This window comes from Crocodylus porosus, unplaced genomic scaffold (assembly GCF_001723895.1).
Source record: "Crocodylus porosus isolate Cpor-Errol unplaced genomic scaffold, CroPor_comp1, whole genome shotgun sequence".
Taxonomy (NCBI): domain Eukaryota; kingdom Metazoa; phylum Chordata; order Crocodylia; family Crocodylidae; genus Crocodylus; species Crocodylus porosus.
The window spans coordinates 6,162,588-6,181,469 of NW_017728921.1; the positions used below are offsets into that span (position 1 = coordinate 6,162,588).

Consider the following 18,882-nt stretch of genomic DNA (forward strand, 5'->3'; position numbering starts at 1 on the left):
CATGCGCTGGGTGCAGCCGGCATGGCATGCAGCGCTCCTCCAGCCTGGCACCGGTGAGCCCAGCCGGGGTCAGAAGCTAGCCAGTGCGTAGGATTTTAACCTTTCGCCTGCCGGTCCCCTCCACCAACCCAGCCACGCAGCCGAAACCAGGGAAGGTGCGGTGCTGCGGGGTGCCCAGCTCGGGCTGCCTCCCTAAATCCTTGTAAGGTCTGCTGTACAGTGCTGCTCCCAAGCACCTTCCTGCCAGAGTCCTGGTGGGCCGGGAGGAGCGCTCAGCACTCTGGGGGCCCACGTGGGAGCGCGGGGCTGGGAATCAGGCCTGCACCTGTGCTGTGTGCTAGCGGCCAGCTGCCCGGTCGGCTCAGCCCCCAGCCTGCCCCCACCGGCTAGCTCACCACAGCACACAGACAGCAGCTGACAGAAAATAAAACCCCCTCACCTGCAAGGAGGGCAGCAGGAGAAAGGCTCCCCACGGCAGCACAGCTGGGCAAGGAAAGAGCCAGCACGGGGCACCCTTTCTCCGCCATCGCCTTCCTCAGTCCGAGGCCAGCCAGCCTTGGAAACTAGGGATCCCGGTCAGCGGTGAAGGCGTGACGTGCCAGGCCCCTGGCTCGGTTTTGCTGTTAGGCCACGGCGGGGTGGCGACAGACTAATGCGTGGAGGGACACCGTTTGCTGGTGAGGCCAGCCGACTCGTAACGCAGCACGGGATCCAAGAGATATGCCATGAGGCAGCGGGTGTGGCCGAGATTAGCATCTGGTCCTTTGTCATCTCTGCGTTAGATTCGGCAGAGAACTGGTGCCATGCTGCAAGGCAGACCTCCACGCTCCTCCCGTGCCAGGTACCGACGCGCTCCCAGGCCCGTATCCAGCCCCGCGCACACCCCGATTCCTGGGACTGGAGAGTCGAGGGAAGAGAAGCCCCCGCGAGGGTGGCGCTCTTTGTACCGCAGCATCCTCGGCCTCCCAGCGCGGCCGGGCAGAGGGGAAGTCAACCCCCTGCTTGGCTGTCCCTGCCCAACCCACACAGCCTGCAGAAGGGCAACATGACAGGAAAGGACCGTACCTCGGAGTCATTTGTAGCCTCGCTAGAGATGAACAGCTGCTCATCTCTAGTGGGAGCCAACCGTGCTAGCAGGCGGGTTGTTATGGCAAGCCCTGCTATCTGATGAACCGGCCTGAGGAAGGAAGTAACAGCTGGTTACTGAGCGGTGATACTGCGAATGCAGCAAGGCGGCCTGTGCGCTTCACAAGGAAGTGCTTTAGCGACGGCGCAGGGCGGAAGCGTATGTTCTGCTTGGGGGTTTTTTGTGATCCTGTCAAGATAATCCTATATCGAGAGAGAGAAAAGGGAAGAGCCTTCTCACATTACTGAGCCTCCCTGAGCCCGGGCTGGAAACTGGATGTTCTTTCCACCACGTGTCCCAACTGCTGCCGCTCTTGTGCTCCTTGCTACCCAGACAGCAAAGCCAGCTCGGTAAACATCACTGACCTCTGCAATTTCGGTTCCCATAGCTCAAGCTCCCTTACGTGCACACTGGGGTTCATAGCTCTGCTGCAAAAGGGGTAGAAGGAAGGAGGAAACCACTTTTAACTGGGGCTGGAGACAGAACTTAGTGGAACCCACTGCAGGGTTAGTAAAACCCTTTCTTCATGTACAGCTCAAGAGCCAAGAGTCCTAGGTCCTCGGCGGTGTCTCTAAGAGAGACGGGATGCCGTCAGGAACGCACATAAGCGTAGGAGAGAACAGGGCGAGTGGAATCCACGGAGACTTGTCTGCATCCTCCGTGCTTCAAAGGAGCCTGGAAACCTCTTGCATTGACAAGTGCTTGGAGGACAGAGGCCAATGCCTGCTGGGAGCCAGGCTCCCTTTGCAGGTCACAGCAGCAGCAAGGCTCCACTTGTTACAGAAGTTTGGGTCTCGCCTAGCAAAGGTCTGCCTGACGGTGGGCAGAGATCTCCTGGAGCAATGCCCACCCCACCCCCTGCAGCTATCCCTGCAACAGGCTCTAACTTCCTTGCACGACACAAAGACTGTTGCCAGAGATGCTGCACAGCAGGCGAGGGCCGGGGCGAGAGGAGAATGCAGCCTCTTCCGTTCTGAGATGCGCTGTACACAGGCCGCTCTGCAGATCCTGGGCTTGCCTGGGTGGGTTGCAGCTTGCTGGATGTGCCAACTCAGCAACAACTACTTCCACCGCCACCACTTGGCAGCCAAGGTTTCCAGGAGGTGGAGAAGTGGCCTCAGCAGTGAGGGTTGAGCGGGCTGCCCTGTGCAGGCCAGGCACAGGGAGCAGCTCCAAATATTCCCGGCTCCAGTGTAGCTCGGCTGCTTCGAGGCATCGCACGAACACTTGAGCCCTGCAGTGATGGGTTCAAGAGGAGGGCTCTGCTTTGCAACGCGTGACGCCGCTCCAGGTGCATCGCCCAGCTGAGGACCACTGTGGCATACACGGACGTCAGCTATGCTGGGCTTGCGGCACCCTGGGGCATTACCCTCCCTGAGATGCAGAGTCCTCCATTGGAAGAGGGAGCTGCTGAGTGCCCAGGAGGGAACATTATGGAAGCCAATACTGGAATAAATAGATGGGGTGGGAGCTGGAGCCCTCCCGGGACACCAGTTTCTTCAAGGATAACCATGCTCTCCCCCTTAGCACCTGGTGGGGATTATCGCCTCAAACGTCTTCAGGCCTTTGACACATCCAGAGTACAAACAGGTAGACAGTGGCTGCCTTTTGCACAGAAGTACCCCACCCTGGGGCTCCTGCCCTCGGCACTCCCTGGTGCTGAGATTTCATGGAAGAGCAGAAGACAGAGCCCGAAGTCCTGACTCCCAGCTCTGTGCCCTGAACACCAGCCAGGTTCCAGTGCTTGGAGTGAGCCTGGGCCCAGGAGGGGCCAGAGAGATTTCATAGATTTCATAGACATCAGGGCTGGAAGGGACCTCGGGAGGTCATCAAGTCCAGCCCCCTGCCCAAAGGGCAGGAAGTCAGCTGGGGTCATAGGATCCCAGCAAGATAAGCATCCAATTTACTCTTGAAGGTGTTCAGTGTAGGTGCTTGAACCACCTCCGCTGGCAGGCTGTTCCAGACCTTGGGGGCTCGGACAGGAAAGAAATTCTTCCTTATGTCCAGCCTGAAACGGTCTTGCAGGAGTTTGTGACCGTTCGACCTCGTCATCCCTTGGGGCGCTCTGGTGAACAGATGTTCCCCCAGATCCTGGTGGTCACCCCTGATAAACTTATAGGTGGCCATCAGATCACCCCTGAGCCTGCGCTTTTCCAGGCTAAAGAGTCCCATGGCTCTCAGCCTGTCATCGTAAGATCTGTTTTCCTGACCTCTGATCATGCGTGTGGCTCTCCTCTGGACTCTCTCAAGCTTCTTCACATCCTTTTTGAATTGTGGAGCCCAAAACTGGACGCAGGACTCCAGCTGCGGCCTCACCAAGGCCGACTACAAGGGGAGAATGACGTCCCGGGATTTGCTCGAGAAGCATCTATGGATGCAAGCCAGCGTTTTGGTCGCTTTACTAGCCGCAGCATCGCATTGCAGGCTCATGTTCATCTTGTGGTCAATGATGACCCCCAAGTCTTTTTCTTCTGTAGTGCTAACCAACGTAGCACTGCCGAGCCTATAAGGGTGCTGCAGGTTTTTCCTCCCAAGGTGGAGAACCTTGCATTTTTCAGTGTTAAACACCATGAGGGTCTGGGTGAGGGAAGAAACCAAAAAAGACCCTTTGCCCAGCTTGCAGAAAGCTGGAAATCCCTCCAAAGCATTCCCTGCCCCTGTGTCAGGTAGCAGGGTTTGACCCAGGAGCCAAGGCCCACAAGCATTCCTGAAAGGGCACCTGAAGAGCCACCCCTTATTTGAGAACTGGCCAGACTGTGCCATGAGGTCCTGCCACCAGCTGGGAAGGTGTTGTCCATCCTCGTGGCACAACACGAGCCAGCTCATTAGGTGCAGAGCTAACTGAGCACCGAGAGGCCGTGGCATCCTGACATGACCCCATCACCTTGTCCCGCCAGCCCTGGGGCTGGCACTAGGCATGTCGGATTTGCCTCGGGCCCAGGATGGACCCTGCTTCCTGCGTCTTGGAAGAAGACTCACCTCGGCGCAAAGTATCTGGTCAAGGTTCAACATGGGCCACAAAAGCCCTTAGCTGGGGCCTCACGTAGGGCGGAAACTTCAAGTGGACGCAGGTGAACTTCGCCCGTGGTCTGAGGATCACCCAAAGAGGCTCCTTCATACCCACAAGCAGCCGTGCTGTCCTTGTCCTGCACCCTTCCTTTCCTGTTGCGTCCCTGGCCCCCGTGACAAGCTATTTAGCAGAATTCGCAGATTTGCTGGAATCCAACACGGCTGCGCCATGACCACTTGTGCTGTGGCCTCAAACTTGTGACCTCTGGGCTGTCAACCGTGCTCAGCACTTGCACCACCCCAGCCCTCCTCCTGGACCCCACTGGCATCAACAGGAGCCGAGCGCCGTGGCTCACAGAACATTTTCATTATTGCCCACGGAGAACAAACAAGGTCACCTCCCATCTGAGCAGAGCTCCTTCATGCAGATGTTCTTGCTACAAATTTAGACTGCTGCCCTCAGACCCATCAGGCTGACCACACCTTCTCTGGCCGGCGGACGGCTTGCATCAAGACCACTCCCCAAGGGCCACTAACGTGCAATCATGAAGATGCTCCATGCCCCAAAGGGCCTATGGTGCCCCATGCGCCTGGCTCTCCTGGTGACCCTGAGAGCACTTTCAGCTGTGTGTCAGGAGTGTCCAAGCCAAGATCGGCTCCATGGAGTCATGGGGGAAACCTGCTCCCCTTTGCCAATACTCCAACAAACAGGGATGGGTGGCAAAAAGATTCTGGATGCGAGTGTGCCCTGTTCTGCTGCGTAAGGGTTTTTCACAGGGCCTTTTCCCCCTCCCGAGTTTCGCTGGGTGGGACGTGCCCCTCCGAAAAATACAGAGGATTCCAACTTACCATCATAAGACAGCACGTGGCCTTTCTTCCCCTCATAAATGACATGTCCTTTGGGCAAGGCATCCTCTCTCACTTTCTCCGCTCTGCTGGGGCTGTCTTCTCCGATTATTCTGGTAATGGTTCCTTTGTACAGCACTTCAGCTGGGGTGCCCTTGGAAAGCCACCAAGATCCATATTTAACAGTGTCACAAGCAATTAAGCAAGAAAGCTCTCTCACACACACAGGAACACTCTGTTCCAACAGGGAGGTTGAGCAGAGGAGAGCGCGCAGCTGAACTCCACTTCCTGTCAGAGCCAAGAGCGAGAAATCTGCAGCTTAATTATTGATGAGGACAATAATGATCAACGGGAAAAAGGTACATGATTTGTACGTGGTTGCTGGGAAGAGATGGGGCGAGGACAATGCAGGGATGGCAGAGGGGGAACAGAGCTCGAGGCAGCCTTCCTTCCCCGTGATACAGTCACAGAGCAATTCAGGCTCCGAAGCGCCAGCAGGCAGAGCAGGGATGGGAACGCCAAGCCCCTGAGCTCTCACCGCTCAAAATAGTCCTCGCTTGCTCTGCCCAGCCCCACACTTCTCCAAGGAAACTCTCTGGACTATTTCCAGCCCTCTAGATTGCAAGGACAAGCCCAGGCACAGCTCTGCGTTCCCGGAGGACATCCTGCCATGGCAGTACTATTTTTCTTTCCTATGGGACCGCCTTGCCTGCAAACTGTTTTCTCAGGGATTGAAAAGATGCCTGGCGAAGGCAGGGCACAGGCAGTCACAGAAGGACTGACCTTCAAAAGAGCCTGCTGTCAAACAGCCCAAAACGCTCCATCCCACCAGCATGGTGCCAGTCTAACCCGACAGATTTGAATGCAGCTGCTCCCTTCCAGCGCGGAGGAAGCAGAGAGGAGAGGCAGATCCATGACTTTGCTTGTCAACACAAAGCAGTTGCCAAAGGCCCTTTGAAAATCCCAGCCCTCGCTGCTAAGCGGTCCTCTGCCTTTGCAACCTGTTCACAGGTCAAGAGAAAGACTCCACCCAAGGCGAAGCCGACCGCTCTAGCTCCACCATCCGAGCAGTAAATAAACAGCCCTTGGGACGTAAGAGTAGAAGCATGTGTCAGAGCCGTCCCTGCTCCCAAATGGGAGTAAAGTTCACCCTTGTAAGGCAACCCTGAAGTCCCACTCCAGCGCAGCTCTGCAAGCCTGGCGCTGGCTCCGTGCAGGGATGAAACTCGCCCTATCTGGGCTCTATCCTGGCAAGCCTCAGGGGAAGTGGCTGCAGGGAACTGAGCTCTTTTTATCTGCAAACAGATTGAGATTTTTTTCCCCTAATTTAGCTGGTATTTGGACCGGTTCAACGAATGTCTGACTGGCACGGATTTCAGCTTCCAGGGACACTTGCCAATCACTTAGTGGGCTATTGTGCAGATTTTTCTCTCTGTGCTAGGCAGGCTGCTGCTCTGCTCTTGGGCTGAAAAGCTCAAATCCTCTTCTGAACAGGAGGGGGACAGCTCTTGGGGGACAGATTTTTTTTTTGCACAAATATTCACAGGAGCATTTGGCTCACTTGTTAGTGAACAAACACTGCTCAGACAGTGACCAAGGCTGTCACCGTCTTGGGAACAAACTCACATGAATGCTCCTGCTAAAAAATAAGAACAGGTGTCCAAGAGAAAGGCTCTGGCAGAAAGGAAGTCTGGCAATCGGTGGAGTGATTCTTCCACTGCTCAAAGAAGGGTCAGGAAAGGAGGTGTGTAGGATGCCATCAGGTGTGTGGCAAAGGGTCAGAACTGGGAAACTTGTGGGTTAATCTGGCCCTTGGGGGACTGTCTACTTAAACAGGATTCAGGTGCCTAAACCCCACTGAAAGTCAATGGGAGTTAGGAACAGCTTTAAAAATCTGGTTTTCAGTTCTTCATACGTGGAGGCCTCTTCCCTGATAGCACGGCCTATGGGAGGAATCTACTTTTCGAGTGTACAAAGGATGGAGTTTGCCAAGCAGCAACCTCTGCCCACTCCTGGTCTGGGTGCTGGGTTGGGAAATCTGATCTGCTTGCTGAGTGTCTTGCCTCTCCCCAGACACTAAGAGCAATCAGATGACAGGGCCAGGCTAAGTGAACAGACCAGCATTAGTGCTGTGGGGTGTTTGCAGTAATGAACTTGGCTCTCATGCCAGTGCCCTGCTTTGGTGGTGCCAGAAAGGTGTTCAAATCTGTTGGGACAAGCTGTTTTCTTTTCCCCACCTCTCTGAAATGCCTCTGCATGAAACTGCGGAGGCCAGACGGTGCACACCAAGGGGCAGGTTTCAATGCTCCAATTGCCTGCTCAGACCCCAGCTCGCAGAAGCGCCCCATGCTGCTTCTCCCACTGCCAGGTAAGTTTTTGTTCTGTAGTGGATGAGCTTGAAGGGGTTTGACTGCAAGAGGTGACAGATGGCTTCAAAGCAGAGAGTGCACATTCAAGATGTGTCTCCTGTGAACTGGACGAGTAATCCCACATCAAAGAGCAACCACAGTGCTGGGAGCTGCTGGAAAGAGCCCAGGGCTCTGTGTTGTCCTGTCCTGAGAAGGATGCCGGTTGCTGGGTCAATGGGTGTCACAGGCTCTGCACTGGCCCACAGGGTGAGAGAGACCACTGCCAGACAGGCTGAAAACAGCCCTGGGCAGTAACTCCTTCCCTAGGACAGAAGCAAAAAAAAAAAAAACTGCCCCCAAAGAAGTGGTGTCTCTAGAAACCTTGTGTATCCTTGACTGAGATTTTCCTCTCCCACCCATGTCCCCTCTAGTGGCAGGGGAGCAGATCTCCCCAGCTCAAATCAGCCAGACAACAATCAGGGTGTTTATAAGTGGCTTTAAATATCTGAATGACCGCCAGATAAAAATCCCCAAGGGAAAGAGATTTTTTTTTTTATGCTCTCCGCTCAGTTACCAGATGAGCAATAACTCATACCACAAAACTATCACCCACTTGGCAGCTGTGCTTCTCAAGATGAATGACAGAGATTACGGGCAGAGCGTTGTTCCGCCCGGCTTGGGAGGGCTGGGCATGGCCTGACGCATGTGGGGCTGCTGCGGTGGGGTGGGAGGAGGAGGGAGAGATCCTGCAGATTTATCACCCCCACCTGAACACCCTGCTCCCATTTCCTATCGGGGGCTGCCTTTCCCCCTTCCCACGTCCTCCTGTTTTCTTTCATTTCTCTGACAAGGCACTGGTGAGATTAAATGCAGTGGTTTTTTTAAAAAACTGCTTCCCCCTCCCTCTCTCAAATCCAGGCACCCAGGAGCAAAAGGCATTTCAGATGTGATGCAGCTTTGGCCTCCAGCATTTCCCCAGGCTTGGACAATGGAACTGGGCCAAGACTCAAGATAATCTCCCTTGGTGCAAGGCTCTCTTGCCCCTTCTTGTCCTCCCTGCGTTGCTGGTTGGGGCACATCATGTGGGGCTGCTGATAAATGTTCACATGGGAGGAGGTCATGGCACCAATTCTCCCTTTCTGCCCAAGATGGACGCACACTCAGCTCTGCTGGGGTGAGTCAGGTCATTGCAGCTTCCCACGGAGTCTACTGCTCAAGTCTTTATGCACCCTTGGCTTGATTTCCTACAGATGCTTCTGCATGCTCGGATGTCCCCTGCTTTCAGACTCCACTGCTAAGCACCAACCTGTTGCGATCACTTCTCTGTTACCAGGAGGGGCGTATCCACTGATAGTGACCATTTCTACCCAGACCTCACTGCAAACCTCAGCTGTTAATAGCTGTTTGTTCTGTAACTGATAAAAGGGGGAACTTACGTGGGTGATGGAGCCTCGATAGGTGATGGGCGATTCTGGAGGAGGCCTGGAGGTGGGGATTCCCTTTGTGATGCTCCCTCCAGAGGCTGGGCCCAGTGCTGCCCCTGCAAATCACAGCAAAGCAGGAGGAGTGAGGCGAAGGACTCTGCAAAACCCTGACACCCCACCTCACCCTGCACAAAATCCTGGATGGTTCAGTGCAAGGATGCGCTCCCTTCAGTAGGACAGGCTCCAGGCATTATCCTCCGCAGCCCCCATCAGGGATGGACATGATTATCCTGTGCCCATACAGGCCATTCAGTTGCTGTAGAAGGTGCATTGCTAGAGTCCAAGATTTACTGTATCCCACTGAATTCAGAATCCGGCCTGCTCTTTGGAGGAGACAGGAGGAGAACTCAGGGTGCTGATACAAACCTCCTGAGGGACCTGGCTGTTTGAGGAGCCTACCTAACGAGGCCTGGTTCCAATCAGTGTGCAGCACTGCGGAGAGGAAGCAGCACCCTGTGGCTACTCTGAACCCTCCAGCCTCCAGCCCTAATCACGAGGGGCTGACACATCTGGGAACAGCGGGAAACCAGCCCAGACCCATCGCCCTCAGCATTACCTCAACAGACCTCTATGGAGAGTCTGCAGTGGGGCCGGCTGGATGCGCTCGTATTCCATCTGCTCTGATCCTGAGCCAGCCGAGGCACTTCCTGAGTTTGGCTGAATTCACTGCTTGTTTTCTGGGGTTTTTTTTTCCAAAGATACTTGCATTTGCATTTTGAGGGGTTTGTGCCTCCTCCTTTTTTACATGGAGAAAAGGGACTTGGACTGAAAAATGCACCATGCTCTATATCAGATGGCCCTGTTATTCCCCAGGGGGGCTGGGTGGGGAAGGTAATCCGCTTAGTTTACACATCACTTGATCTGCTTTCTTAACTAGCAGCACAGTGCACTGCCCTTTAAAGCTCGTGAAGAAAAAGCCTCCTCTTCCTGAAAGGCTAGAAGCTCAGCTGGGTTCAAAGTTTGGGGCCCAGCTGTTGCAAAATGGTGAGAGCTTTCAGGTAGCCACCTTGAGACTCAGCACAGATCTGAACACCTGCCCTCTAAAAACCAGGCCACCAATTGAAACCCAAAGGGCAGAGGCAGCCAAGATCATGAACTGCTTTTGGAAAGCTGGGCCTGGGTGGCTGATTTACACGGAACCCCCTGGCAGCCCCTCGTTGGAGCGGGGATCTACTTTCCTCCCTCCCTTCCCATCTGCACTGTGATGTGCTTACCCCTCAGGATGGAGCTCTCCTGGGATGTCTGCATTACCAGGTTCTCAGGCTGGTTGGCCTGGCTTCTAGGAGACAGCTGCTCCTGCTTGACTCCAGAGAAAGGCACTGGAAAACATGGACCACATGTGACAATATCAGCACTACACTGGCCACCAGCAGGCAGTGCTCCCCCTGCATGGCTCCCCTTCTCCCTCACTTCCATCTTTTCCAGTCTAGGGTTTTCTCCCCCTCAAACGCTCTGCATCCTAGGCTGCAGAAGACAGGTCGTGAATAAACCCTAGGTCGCTGGCCTGCTGCTATACAGTCAGCAGATGACACTGTTCCTGATGACTAGGGAAATCCAATTCCCATTATCCCCTCTGCAAAGGCATCTCCCAGGATGCCAGGCAAACCACCAGGGGCCCTGGGATCCCAGCTGGTGTCCCATGACACCCCTGGCCAAGCAGCAGGACCATGTTCAAGCACAGAAAGTCTGGCTGCACTTTTCAAACAGGCTGAATAATTTAAACCTGTGGGTATGTGCAGCTGTACAAACTCAGAGCTACTCCGAGGCCCCTGCAGGAATCAGCACTCTGGAATAGGAGTTACGGGGGCAGGAGGTGGCCCCTCCCTCAGCATGCAGCAGAAGTTGGCTGTGGCAAGGGTAATGCCGCGGCGATGGACTGACTGCCTGGCCTGCTCTGGCAGCTCCTGCAGAGCTGGAGAGGCAGTAACCCATCCCCTGAAACAGAGCAGCACCCTGGCAATGGGAAACCTGCAGCCTCCATGATGGGCCAGGACAGCACAGCGTCCTGCTGAAAACACGCTGTGGGACCATGCAGGCAGGTTGCCTGGGGAATCTTTGTTCTTCTCCTCTTTTTCCTATGCCTCGTCCTCCCGTGGGCTGGGCTGGGATAGGAGCTGTCTCTCAGGAGTCTATTCCCTGGCCTGATTTCTCCAAACATTCCCGAATCTGCCGATTAAATGTTTTCTTTGTTCGCTCCAGGCTGGTGACTCTTTATTCCACAAGGCCTGGAGAGTGCAAATGAATTTCCTTCCTTTCAGCAAGCTCCGAGATATTTATAGATAGGGACCATGTCCCCAACCAAGCCTTCTGCTCTCTTGACCGTATGAATATAGCTGCCTCTGCTTCCCCCTCATGCTCAGTTAAGGCTTTTAGCAGTTTTGTTCCCCTTTGTGCTCTCTCCACTTTGATCATAGTTTTGCCTCAGGCAGGAGAGGCCAGAATACCCTGTGCACAATCCCCCCCAGGGCCATAAGTAGACATTATGACACCCTGGGGCCGCCATCTCTCTATTTATAGCAACTTTCCTTCTCAACACTTCGGCTGGCTTTTTTCACAATTGCACCGCACCGAGGTGGTGCATGCACGTGGCTATTTGCTACCACCTTTTCCCAAAGGACCAGATGGCTGTTCCCTGGTGAATATACGGGCTGTTCATTTCCTCTCCCTCATTGTGTGGCTTGATGCTTGTTCATATTGATGTTCATCTCATCCTGAGCTTCCTTATCTTTCAACTTCTCCAGAGTGTCTCCTTTGGATTGTCATCTCCCACTGTCCCAGGCTAACTCAGTGCTGGGTATTTCCCCTCCTTCTCCCTATTTTATGTAAGGTCCCTTTGGGACCTGACTATTCATGCACATCAACATATTCTTCATCCCTAGTTCTTTCTTCCCTACCTAGGTTGGTTTACTAACTGGGACAATAGCAATGCCTTTTCTGTACTGGCCTAATCCTGCACTCAGTTCCTGTGCTGTTCCAAGACTGGGGCCAACACAGGCACAAAATCAGGTCTCTTTGCCTTCTGTAGACCACAGCCTCTTGTGACAGCAAGGTCACAGTCTCTAGACTAATAGGTCTGGTACTGCTGGATGGTGCTAGATGGGCAGCACTAGGGGGGCCAAGGCCTCTGCATATAGAGCAGGTACAGGGCCGGCAGTGATAAGGTTTGCTTCTCCCATATTAATCTTCCACCTCTATGCTTACAGCTTCACCTGTGAGAACTGAGAGAAGATTCATTCAAGCCTCTACTGAGCCTGCTAATAAGTTCACCGAGCATGCCACTAAATTTTGCCGACACTTAGGATCATAGGAAAGTAGGGCTGGAATGGACCTTGGGAGGTCACATCTAGTCCAGCGCTCAATTCGGTGAAGGATCATCCTTGACTAAACCAAGCCCATCCAAGCTGGAAGGGACTCCTTGTGCGGGAATGAGTGAGCTGAGCCCCTGCTACCTTGCACCTTAACACCTCTGCCAGTGTGCGGTGACAATATGGTCGCTGCTCATCAAGGCTGGGTGAAACGGGGGAGTTTGACAAGCTCTGCATCCTGCCTGGATGGTGTCCAGCTCCCAAAGCACTGCCCCACCCCACCCCAAAGAGCACCCGCTATATGCATGTGCTCAACTCGAGTGGGGCAGCTACCAAGCAGCCACGCTGACTGTTCCCACAGAAAGAGAAGCCCCTACACGAGCCAGCCCACGAAGAGACAAACAGACCACTGGCATGCGAGCCACTTACCCAGCTTCTTCGGATCCATCAAGGGCAGTCCCATGGTGATGGAGCCAATGGGAACCTTTGCATGCTCAGAGCTGTATGGAGGATGGAGCTGAATGGGCACCCCCTGCAAAACAAGGCAAAGAGGTCACTCGAGGCAGGTACTGGCACAGCTCAGGGCAGCAACCTTCAACCACATGTCTTTCCAGAGAGCGATTACCCAGTGCCCTCTGCCCACGAACCATAATAGAGACATGGCAGGAAACAGCTCTGAACCCACAGCCACACCACCTTCCACCCCGGCCCACGCTTGTCTCTGCCCTTACCTGGGAAATGGAGCCAATGGACCTCTCCAACACTGAGGAGTGTTTAGTGGATGAGATGAGAGGGGGGGGGTTGGAGATAGCAGGCAGCCTTTGCAGTCCAGGCCGAGAGCTCTCATGTAAGTTTAATGGGATTGGATGCCCTGCGCACAAAATATAAGGCGTGAAGGACCCTGAAAAAGAACACGGTCAATCTATTGGCTAAATGGAGAGATGACAGGGGGCAGGGACAGAGAAGAGAGACTAGACATCAGGAGGCGCTACATCACTGTCAGGGCGGCCAGGATCTGGAACCAACTTCCAAGCAAAGTGGTGCTGGTGCCTACCCTGGGGGTCTTTAAGACAAGGCTGGACAATCACCTTGCTGGGGTTGTTTGACCCCAGTACTCTTCCCTGCCCAGGGCACGGGGTCGGACTTGATGATCTGCTCAGGTCCCTTCCGATCCAACCAACTATGAAACTATGAAAGAGGGGGCATGCTGAGAGAGCTGATGGGCTGTAGATGCAGCTGCTTTGGCACTGCAGCCATGAATGCTCAACATTTCCCACTGCTGCATGGATCCCGATCTTCTCAGGCTTCACCTCTGTAGCACAGAGGGGACAAGCTGCTCCATGCTAGGAAAAGCAGCCTTGTAGGCCACTTCTGAACTTAGGCCATTTCTGCACCTTGCCCAGGCCTAAACGTAGCACAGGAGGTCACCTGGCCACCCCAACTGCGAAGCAAAGGACCCTCTGGTGGCCACGCATATCCAGATGGGCTCGGTACGTACCAAACAGGAGCCTGGCTTACCTGGAGGGTTGTACTGGAACAGGTGTGGCTCAGCTTGGGGGGAAGTTTTGATTACTTCCCTGGAGGGCATTTGGAAGGACAGCACAGGGGGCCAGCAGGAGGTTACAGGCTGTTCCCCACCCAGCTTCTGTCCCTCTGCGATGGAGAAGTGGGCTGGCTTCTCTGCAAGGGGAAAACAGAACGGCTTGCTAAACCATGCTGCGCCTTGCTCCCCATGCATGCTCTTGGACAGAGACCCAGTGTGGAGAACAGGCAGGTGCTGGATGCATCTTCGCAGGGCCTGAAACACCAAACAGCTTCGCTTCACAGCAACCCACAAAACAGGTCCCAAAGGGTTTCCAGATGAGTGAGGTGGATTTTTTTCCCCCCTTTTTTGCTTCTTTCTGCTAAAATCCTAGGTTTTATTTACAAAGCTGTTCTTAAAGGCTCTCTGGATGACTGCAGAGCCGATGTCAGAGGGAGCATGCAAACTAATCTCAAACTGGGTTTTATTCAAACTGATCGAAACATGCAGGAGGGAGGAAAAGAAGCAAAACAAGTGGTTTGTTTTGTGGCTTTCTGTTGTGTTTTTGATAATATCCATCTTACTCAGACACTTAATGCATCGCTGCAAGAAAAGAGACCTCCGCGAGAGATTTCACATGTACCCCTTCCTTCACTTTAGGGCTGGAGATCACACTGCCTAGCTGGAACCTCTGACAACATCTCTTGCAACCTAAAGCAAGCTCGCATTGATAATCTTACTATTTCTAAGGGAGAAATAGGGGCAGAAGTTAAATGTGGCGACGCTTATTTCTATTACAGCAGCATCTAGAGCCTCAGCTGAGATGACCATTTCTACCTGCAAGGTGCTGTACGTATGTGTGGACAAGCACAAGGGAAGGAACAACCCCAGACCAAACCTTCAGGCCTTCTGCATGCACCACAGAGATGCAAAAAGGGTGCAAATATTCCCTTGCTGTGTTGCAAGTCACCTTTACAGTCGGGCATGAAAGCAGAGCCAAGGTGCAGTTTGGAGAGATGCAGTAAGCGGTTTCCTCCAGGCTCTTCTTGCTCAAGCAGATTTTTCTTGGTAACTCTGTGCTCCACCCATGGAGCAGGGCAGCAGACTCCCCACCTCCTCCTGTCGCACTCTGCCTGTGTCTCCCACAGGGAGGCTGAGAGCAACGCACAGGCTTGCATAGCGCTCACGAGCCGTGGTGCATCGCCAGGGCACTCCCAGCAGCCCCTTGCCTTGAGTGGAAAAAAAAAACCCTCCCCAACTAGCTGGGGAGGACGAGGCCTTTAACAACAGCACAGGGCCAAGGAAGGGAAGAAGCAAGCCTGCGTCTCGCCTCCATCTGCAGATGGCTCCGACAGGCACGGCAGAGGTGGAAGCCCCTTTGACAGAGGGGACCACATGGTGAAAGAGAAAGGAGAGGCAGGGCCAGGCAATGAGGAGAGGCAGAGAGCAGAGCAGCAGCCCGGGCTCTGGGGCAGGGGAGGGAGGAACATTTCTCCAACACCCAAGGGCTTTGGGAACCTAAATTCCAGTTGTCTTAAGGGGCTTGGGTACCTGCATCTTACTGGGGTTTAAGCTCCAGCAAAGCAGCCCAGAACAGGCCTCGCCAAACCTGCACGGGTGCCTGTGTGCTTTGCTTCCCTGGGAAAACTTTCCTGCCAGCTCCTTTTTAGCCCCTTCAGCAAAGCAGATGTTACATCTCCCCTGTTTACATCTCCTCTCCTGCACGTTTCAAGCAGATCTTGAATTCATCTTTCTGCTGGGACCAGCTGACCACGAGAGGGCTGCAGGACCTGCTCGAACTTGCTCGTCCACCCCAGCATGGAGTCCAGGACCCATGTTACACCTGCTCGTCGTATTTTCAGGTTTGCCTTCACAACTAGGGAACCGCCAAGGAGGAGAAGGCTCGATTCGTCTCACTGCTCTGGAGCGCTTATGGCAGCACGGTCTCAGGGCTGTGCGTTTGGCACCGCTAGCAGCACACAAAAAGGCTTCCCCACCACGAAGAAACAGAAGTGAATCATAAGCAATTTACTGCCCACTGGAACAGCGCAGAAATACAGAATAACGGCGTCCGCTTCCTGGGCGACCGGGGAGCAATTTGTAGTGCGTGAAGTGACCAGATGTGCTCCTAACACCTGGGACAGCTGTGGCTTGCGAGCGACTGTCAAAGGCCAAGAAAGATCCAGGCAGCCTCTGAGACGAGACTGGACACCCTTCCAGGAGAAGTCACTTCTAGTTCAAGTGCGGCTGTTGGGCTTGACCAGCCATTCCTCGGCCTGTGTTACCTGGGCATCAAATGAGATGCTCCACGGGCCTGTCCCAGCTTTCAGACTGGTGAAGGAAACTAAACGCCAACACTCCCCAAAGGGCCTCACGACCTGGATAAGCAACTTCACACACCTCCGCTGGGCTGGGTGATAAAGGGAGAATCAGGCCCCATGATGATGCCCTTGAGGCCTCTAATGCTCTGGTCCAAAATGGAAGTGCTTGGACACTATCTCCGAGTACTCTGCAGCAGCTTCCTCCCATGCACCAACCAGCGAGCTAGCCGAAGGTCTGCACAACAGAGTGAAGTGCTGTTAGCATGTATCCTGACCCTAGCCCTGCCTGGATTAAAGCTTTGCTAGGGAGCGCCACGAAAGCCCTTGATTCAGGGGATTACCAAAGGCCCTGTGTAATGAGGCTTTCCTCCACTGTCACTGTTAGTGCTTGTGTGCTCTGGAGCTGGGAGGTTGCTTTCACGCCCTGCGCGGGGTGATGCAGGGAGTCTGTTATCAGCAGGTCTGCGCACTGATCCAAGCCAGGCCCACATACCAGAGTGGACGTGGCCAGCTCCATACTCAGTACACTGTGGACTCCCCGTTTCCATTTCATACCTTGGAAGGACCAATTCACTCATGGCACACGAACCAGAGCCTCCCGTGCCATTCACCACGAGAGACACCTCTTGTGAATTAAGTCCCTGCTCCAGTCTACACTGCAGACATTCAAGAGGGCCTAGCACTTCTTCCAGGGGAGAGTTCTTGCCCACCAGTGCCCGCTTCTTTGCCTCTGCTTCCTGGAAGAGCTGCCGTGCCCCATGCCCGAAGTGGCTGCACGCCAGTGGTGCTACACCTGCAGCATGGGACGTGCCACTGGATCCTTCTGGGCGGAGGTGACATCAAGATACCATTAGCCAAGTGCACACGTATCTCAGAAAGGCGACTCCTCCTCCTTCCCCCGGGGGAGCTGTTCCCACTTACGGACTGCTTTGGAGTCGGTGAAATGTGGCCAGTCTATTATTGCCCCTGCATTAAAGGGGAACCATAACTCAGCCAGCTTTTGATAAAATAGCACTTATCCTGGGAAGGGAGCTCCTATTACCGTTTATCAAGCCCCTGAAATCGGAGCTAAGGAGTCAGAGTTTATATTATCCGTCATCCAAATTAATGCGGTTGGCTTCCAATCTCCCAGAAAGGCCGAGCGAAATGAGTGACTAAATCAATAGAAAACATATTGCTGGCTTTAAAACTGCCAAGTGATAACCAAGAATACGCCTGTCAGCTGTGTGGCACTGAGCAAAGGGATCCATCTGTCAGGCAGCAGCATCCAAATGGACATGGTGCCTTCCCTCAGCCCCACACTGGAGCAGCACAACTGGAACGCCCCCGGTGTTGAGGGAGAGCAGGAGAGGGAGGCAAAGCTACGCTGGCTGCCCTCCAAACTGATAGACTGCCCCAGCCAAAGGCTTGCAAGGCAGCCAACACCTTGGCTGGGATGTTATGCTTGTATGTGAGACTTTGCTTTGAAGCAGGTCCAGAGCAGCATGAGATGCGTTGGTCTCTGGAGCAGTTGCAAGAGTTCACGCTCTCTTATCAAGCAAGGCCTCACTGATCGGGGGGTGGGGTGGGGTGGGGTGGGGAGGAGTCTTATGACTTTGGGGGTGGAGGGAGAGCAAGGGTATCTTCTTTTGCAAGGTCAGCCCTTTTGCTCAGGGCAGACGCAGGCTCTCTCTCACTTATGAAAAGACCATTGCACTGGTTTTGCTGCACTGCACTGCACTGCACGCACCTGAGTTTAAGGCTGTTACTTCATGGCTGTCCATAGGTGATAGGCGCCCTGTCACTTTGAAGTAGAGGCCCTAGGGAAGGAAGAGATATCCCCTCACCTCACCCCCTTTCACAGGTTTGCCGGGACTGGCTAGTCACCTTGCTTCTTCACACATCTCCTGCTGCTTTCTTTCTCTCTCTGGGACAGATGCCGACGTGAGGTGCTACGTGAAATCCTAGCCTGGCTGGAGTCAATGACAAAACTCCCGCTGGCTTCAAATGGGGCCAAGATTTCAACCTCTGCTTCTGATACAGTGGTGGATGGGACCTACCTTAAGTTTCTGGAGGAGATGGGCGCTACCCCAGGGACTCATCTACTATGAACAGGTGAGAAAGACCTGGGATCCTAATCACACAGCATCTACTGGGAAGCCAAGAAGCAGTTCCAACACCAATTCCTCTTCCTGGGGTTTGGACAACTGACTTCCTCTCTCAGTCTCAGCTTCCCTGCCTGTGATAGAGTACACATGTCCCCTGCAGGAGCCCTGTGAGATGCTATTAAAATAACTAATTATTTGCAATGAGCTACGTAGGTTCCCAGCACTAGACAAGCGGTGCTATTCATGCTGGCACAGCACTCCAGTGCTTTACAGAGAGTGTGGCTTTGCAAGTCCAGGTCTTCGTGGTAACAAATGAGTCGAGAGGCAGCAGAGTTCAGGGTTATTATGCAACCTGATCTTTAAAAACCTGCTTTCAGCACACTTCCATATGCTTTTCAAGCAGCTCCTCTCTCCTGCCTGCTGTTGGTTCCACTGGTTACGGGAAAGCAGCAAACCTGGTAGAAAGGCGAACTGGGCATCTCAAGTGCACTGGCAGACCTTCAAAGCAGAAGCATTTGGGGTTCCAAGCACGGAGGAGAGGTCCTTGAGCACAAACTCTGCGACATGGTTCAAATGGAAGCCAGACTACATCAAAATGATTCGTCTACACAGTGAAGTACAAGAGCAGCAGAAAACTTGCGTGGCCTGGAAAAAGCTGGGGCTCAACTGTCCTGTTGAGGCCATGAATCCCAGGGAGCGAGAGTGAAGAACATACGCCAGGAGGGGCTGGACATCACACCCCAAAAAGGCACCAACCACAAGACATGTCAGAGTATCCAGTTCCTTCAAGGTGAAGCTATATTCCTTGCACTCAGCTTGGCAACAGGACAATAA

At 53.9% G+C, this 18,882-nt stretch overlaps 1 protein-coding gene across 28 annotated transcripts in view; it reads right to left on the bottom strand.

Moving 5' to 3' along the window:
- The window catches only part of NCOR2 (nuclear receptor corepressor 2), a 331,634-nt gene that overhangs the window by 33,604 nt on the left and 279,148 nt on the right, over positions 1–18,882 (bottom strand). For 25 of the 28 annotated variants that reach the window (XM_019538935.1, XM_019538934.1, XM_019538936.1 and 22 more), the window contains 6 exons: positions 13,637–13,798; positions 12,850–13,019; positions 12,548–12,650; positions 10,028–10,132; positions 8,766–8,869; positions 4,985–5,135 (listed from right to left, as the gene is read on the bottom strand). In XM_019538935.1, coding sequence (XP_019394480.1) covers positions 4,985–5,135; positions 8,766–8,869; positions 10,028–10,132; positions 12,548–12,650; positions 12,850–13,019; positions 13,637–13,798 — 795 coding nt within the window. The remainder of the gene's footprint in view (positions 1–4,984; positions 5,136–8,765; positions 8,870–10,027; positions 10,133–12,547; positions 12,651–12,849; positions 13,020–13,636; positions 13,799–18,882) is intronic. The other 3 variants (XM_019538933.1, XM_019538925.1, XM_019538916.1) reach the window with 1 other exon arrangement.